This window comes from Pagrus pagrus (assembly GCF_965226575.1).
Source record: "Pagrus pagrus genome assembly, contig: HAP1_SCAFFOLD_52, whole genome shotgun sequence".
Classification (NCBI taxonomy): domain Eukaryota; kingdom Metazoa; phylum Chordata; class Actinopteri; order Spariformes; family Sparidae; genus Pagrus; species Pagrus pagrus.
In genome coordinates this window covers 53849-59301 of record NW_028175411.1, presented here as the reverse complement: position 1 = coordinate 59301, position 5453 = coordinate 53849, and the positions used below count along the sequence as shown (strand labels likewise).

The 5453-nt window shown below is 41.7% G+C and overlaps 1 protein-coding gene across 2 annotated transcripts; it reads right to left on the bottom strand.

The window, feature by feature from the left end:
- Nucleotides 1–838: 838 nt before the first annotated feature.
- On the bottom strand, nucleotides 839–2562 carry LOC311253842 (uncharacterized protein). 2 transcript variants are annotated; one of them, XR_014621963.1, is made up of 2 exons: nucleotides 2255–2562; nucleotides 839–1949 (listed from the first exon to the last, which is right to left on the bottom strand). XR_014621963.1 is itself a non-coding variant. In XM_084384318.1 (2 exons), the coding sequence occupies exons 1-2, from the start codon at nucleotides 2405–2407 to the stop codon at nucleotides 1422–1424; spliced, it is 624 nt and encodes a 207-aa protein (XP_084240444.1). In that variant the 5' UTR covers nucleotides 2408–2452; the 3' UTR covers nucleotides 839–1421. The 2 variants fall into 2 exon arrangements, 1 of the variants encoding a protein (XP_084240444.1); XM_084384318.1 differs by having other exon boundaries at nucleotides 2312–2452.
- Nucleotides 2563–5453: the final 2891 nt, after the last annotated feature.

Genomic DNA, 5453 nt, shown 5'->3' with positions numbered 1-5453 from the left:
TATTAGACCCTAGAGTGACTTTGACTAGGGTCAAAGGGGACTGTTTAAGGTTAAAAAAAAAAGAGACAGGTTTTACACATTTGAATTGGTTTTTTTTTAAGTATATTTTTGGGGCTTTTATGCCTTTAATTGATAGGACAGTTCAGAGAGTGACAGGAAATGGGAGGCAGAGAGGGGGAATGACAGGCAGGATAGGGCCGCTGAATGTGGGATTCGAACCAGGGCCGCCTGCTCTACACATGGGGCGGGTGCTCTACCAACTGAACTAAACACCGCCCCAACACATTTGAATTTTAAAAAGGCAGGACAGTCCCTTTTCTTTAATAAATGATCAAAGCTTTGTCCGAGAAGGCTGAAATCCTGACATGGCCTCTGCAGTTTGTAAAGTCCCCAGCCCATACAACCTTCAGAAACTTGAAAGGTCATCCTGGTGCATGTGAGGTCTTCAAATAAACCCCTTTATTTTTATAAATTTTCACATTCTAAAAGACTTAAAGAGCATATTGCAGGTTAGACCCCCCCCTTAAACCAATGCTTAGAAATATAATGTAGGAACAAGTTTTTCTTAAAATTATATTTATAAATATAAATTTATAAATAAGACTTCCGTTTTTGGGAGAAAATTTTACTTCCGCATCGAAAAACCCTTAACGGAAGTGACGTAGGCAGAGGGAGAGCGGTCGGTTTGAACAATAGGAAAACAATGGATTGTGGTGCTGGTTCTGACCCCGAGGGAACTTTACATGTGTATAATTACAAATACGACAGACCACAACCGTATAACTAGGAGTCCATTATGCACATTAGAGAGCAGAGAGACACCAGTCACTATTTTGACTGTATCGAATGCTTCGAAGCAGTGCATCATTTTCCAGGCAACTTTGTCAAAGTGGTTCAGTGCTTCAGAAAGCTTCGGTTTCACCACCACTAGGCAAAAGTTGCAATGATGGCTAAGGTGACCCATTCAATGGGTAAAATAATAATAAATAAAAGTCAGATAGCCAGCTTTACAGTGTCACATTTCATTGATTAATTTGGTGTTCCTGTTCAACCACTAGATGGCAACACCAGACATAAAATATTCATACTATTCAGTATTTTTTGTATAGCTAGGCTATTTAAATGTCTCAAATACAATAAATTTGGTTCCACAATAAAACACACATTAACAGATACATTGTCATCTAATAGTTTGCCCATGAAATCACATTTAGCACAGTCTACAATTTATAGCCATCATGGATGCCATAGCGATAATCAAATCAAATTACACTATCATCAAAACTGTAATTAATCAAAATTTTCCAGAACATATTCAGTTTATATTTGGCTGGCAATATGCAATCAATACAACTATTTACAATTCAACATTTGGAGAGTACAACATAACACAACTCACCATTTAAGAACACACTCACTCATCACTTGTATTGGAATTTAGCTCGCCTCTCTTTCAAGCAAGCAAAGCGATCAATCACCCTCTCATTGAAATCAGGCATGTTCCTGACAAGTTCCCTCTCCATGGAAAGCAGGCCCAATGCATTCAGACGTTCCTGTCCCATTGTATTTCTCAGGAATGTCTTGAACCTCTTTAAGGTGGAGAAACACCTCTCAGCTTCAGCTGTTGTCATTGGAGTGATTATGAGGATGTTCAACAGCGCCACAGTCTCAGAGAAGGTTTCCTGGAGGTTGTAGCTCTGTAGAACCTGGTACAGAGCCAGTGCACTGCAGGAGCCCCTGAAGTCTGGACTTTCGTAGATGAGAGAAAGCTCAGTCCTGAGCCTCTCCTTGTGTAGCATGGGGTATGCCCTCATGGTGGTATTCAGAGCCTCTTCAGGGAATGTTTTCAGATGCCGGTCAAACAGCTCTGCCTCTAGCAGCACGGCACTCACAAGGTAGCTGGTGAAGGAGAACCTGTCTTTGGCATGGCCCAGGATTGTTTCACAGATCTGTTAAAATGATAAAAATGTATAGTCAGTAACACACAATTGTAAAAAAAAAAATTCTACTGGTGTTGGCATGAATGTGGCCATGATCTACTGTATCTACTGTCTCACAGTTCCAAAGTATGCATTTTATTATTCATGCAGACTTATTACTGTATCCTTGTGTGAGTATAATGGACAAGTAATGGGTGAGTAAAACAAATGACTACCATCCATTACTGAATTACTGAAAAAGAGATTGTGACTTTATCACTTGGTTCCAACACTTGAGTATGCCTACATCATTGGTCAGTAGTGAATGCAGATACCTCTTTTGACAGCCTCTGCTACTCTTGTTCATAAGGCTCTCCTTGATCTTGTGGTACCTGGTGCTTCTTGCTGCTGCTGTTGAGAGGAGCTTTGGTCCCTGAAGGGAGACAGATCAAAAGTGTGAGAATATGATGACAGTATGTCAATGCCATTATCAATAATTACTCTCTTTAAAAAAAACAGTAATACAAGTAAGTAATAAAAAATTGCCGCGAAACTCTTTCATTCACCAATATTTTGTTATGATACGCTAGTGCTATTCCCCTCTGAGTCCGGGGGTTAGCGGTTATCAACACCCGGGGTCTGTAGGTTGACCTACTGACCTCTGACCTGGACGATATCATCTCCGACCGCTGCCCGGCTCATTCTGATAATAGTCATTCCGCTTCGGCATTCGGGTCCATTTTTAGTGCAACTAGCCAGAGCTTTAGTAAGTCTAGGTTGCGGAGAGGAAGCTGAACTTCGTCCAGCTGCTCATTTTGTTCAGACAAGTCGGACACACGCAGAAACGAACCGTAGCATTAGCGATAGCAACAAGGCGCGCCGCAGTCGGAGATGACATCATCCAGATCAGAGGTTAGTAGGTCAACCTACAGACCAACAGCTAACCCCGGACTCAGAGGGGAATAGCAGTAGCGTATCATAACAAAATATTGGTGAAATTAACGAATTTTGCGGCAGATAATGTGTTATTTAGAGGCTACATTGCACTGCCCTGTGTACTTGCATTATACAGATATACGCGGCTCTCAGCTGGATCTAATTTCGTTGGAACGACTTGTAATGACACCAAAGTTATCTGGGTGAGTAAATGATCGTATTTTATGCTAGAAATAAGGTCCAGATTGTAAAAAACGGTTATTATCCATTAATAATCAAAAGAAATATACCATCTGACCCATTTAAAAAAAAAAAATACAGTGTTATGAGTATGAAAAGCCTCAGAGTTATCAATGTCCTGTATCAAATCATGAATGCTGGCAGTGAATATGCCAACAGCTTCCTCCTTGTTGATCTTCTGGAGGGATCTGGAAAGGGGAGCCGCAGCAGACGAGGACAGGACAGTGCTGCACTCTCGCACTCTCAGAGAATCCATGAGGAGCCAAAAATGCTGACAGACATGAAAGACATATGTGAAAGGCAGAAGATTACAGTACATAAATAACACAAGATATACAAACTGAAATACAAGTTATGATACTTTTTCATCAGAAATCACAAGAAGACCCTTACCTGCTTTATTTTTGCACAAGTTCCCTCCTGCGTCTCAATGTTTCTTTCCGTTGGAGTTACTTACTTCAGTTTCTCCACAACAGGCTGAGCAGTTAGTAAATAGAGACATAAGCTGGCTTTGGCACACAATGAACTTGTCAGTAGCCCTGAAAAAAGAAAATTACCTATTAATTTGCACCATGACACATCTTGGGCTGTGCCCGGAAAGCTAGGATAATAAGAGGTCAATCTTTATACAAATATGTAACTTAATACATTCAATGGTTGGTTTACTACATATACCCTTGTCCAACCTGCAATCCCATACAACAGCTCTGTCACAGAATGTGTTCAAGTGTGTTAAAAATGGAGGTCAGATAGTGTTGGAGTTGTACCGCCTGTATGCATATAGATAGCATATATAACTCGAAAAATTGTATTTCCTGCGAAAATACAGCGTGAATGCTGACGGCTGAAGTGATTTCGGAAATCTGCTGAATGTGCTGGAAAACACTTGCCTAATGCATAAAAAATGCATACAACTATGAGAATGAATGGTCAAGAATTTGCAGAAAAAGCTGTCTTTTTTCAAAAGCTGAAAAGTCAAAGGCGGAAAAGTAATAGGTTCAAAGAGCTTAAAAAGCTGAACATTTTGATAATTGGATGGTTTCTCTAGCTGAACATGAAGCTGAATATTTGAAAAGGATGAAAAGGCTGAAAAGCTGAAAAGTAATAGGCTGAAAGAGCTTAAAAAGCTGAACAGTTTGACAGCCAAACAGTTTCTGTAGCTGCATATGCTGGAGCAATAGCAGAACCAAAGTTGAAAATGTCCCCATAAGAATGAATGGGAAAACACCTCCCAAACTCCTGCAGGTTTAGAAAAAAGTGTAATGGTTATGGCCAAAATATGTATACAGTGAGTAACAGGAGACATTGCTGAACCATGTGATGTCTTTTTTATTTCTGTAAAGTGAAAAATGAGGGAGCCAGAGCGAGAGACAAAACCGGTACCGTCTGCTCCACTCCAGAAATTTAGGCTCAAAGTTAACACTGCAGCTTATGGGGGAGTTGCTGGAGTGCTTGTCGCTCGAGGGCTTCTACAGCCAAAAGTTTAAGTCCTACATCTGAAATAAGAACATCACCTGAAAGCCAACAAGATTTCCTACATTTCTATGTATATATTGTCTATGTGAAGTAAAAGCTGTGGGACCCAAATCAAGATGAAGAGAGTTTTTTCTCAAGTTTTTGCAGCTGCTCTCCACTCTAGCGATGATGTCACCCACTCTAGCTCACGCAAATGTTATAAAACAAGACTTACAAGTGGCTGTTCACGTTCAGCTGAGTCTCTGTCTGATCCGTTACTGTCTCCTGCCGGGGCGGCAGCACCAGCAGCTGCTGACAGACAGCGGTCCGGATGAGGCTGTCGGCACCGAAGGCACCGCACCGCACCGGGGGTTGGAGGGGAGAGGGGGGCGGGGGGTCGCACAGTTCTTGCTTCGGAATCCCAGTTGAACTCCATCAGATCGCTGGAGTGATAATCCTCTGGTTTAAACTGAGCGACACACAACCGAGTTTTTCGTAGCTGACGCAGAGGTCAAGCCCCGTCTCTTCAGCTGCACAACACGCACCCAGGCACGGAAGATAGCACCGTTTTTTTTCTGGTGGACCGGTGGACTCGATGTCGTGACAGGCTGGAGTTTGTGAAACCACCACAAACTGAATAATTTACCATGTCCATGATAACGCAATCCAAACCTGCTGTAAACACACTGACTCACGATAAGACGACCGCTCTGACAAATAGCCATCTGCTCCCACACTAAGCTATGGCAGCTGCTAGCATACAACTCCCTCTTGTGACGTAATATGACGCGATGTTGGAAAAAAAAAAAGAGAGAGACAGAGAGAGTTTTTAGGCGCTGTGCTCACTTTTTCGGTTAAATTTGTGCTCTTGTGTCTTGAAAAAACATTTCAAATCCTCACTCA

What these genes read in the sequence shown, in the direction of transcription:
- LOC311253842 (XM_084384318.1), bottom strand. Translation starts at nt 2,407, where the DNA reads ATGGCATTGACATACTGTCATCATATTCTCACACTTTTGATCTGTCTC. An exon ending in GCAGCAGCAAGAAGCACCAG is followed by an intron (nt 1,950 to 2,311) that starts GTACCACAAGAT and finishes TCATTTTAACAG; the next exon opens with ATCTGTGAAACAATCCTGGG.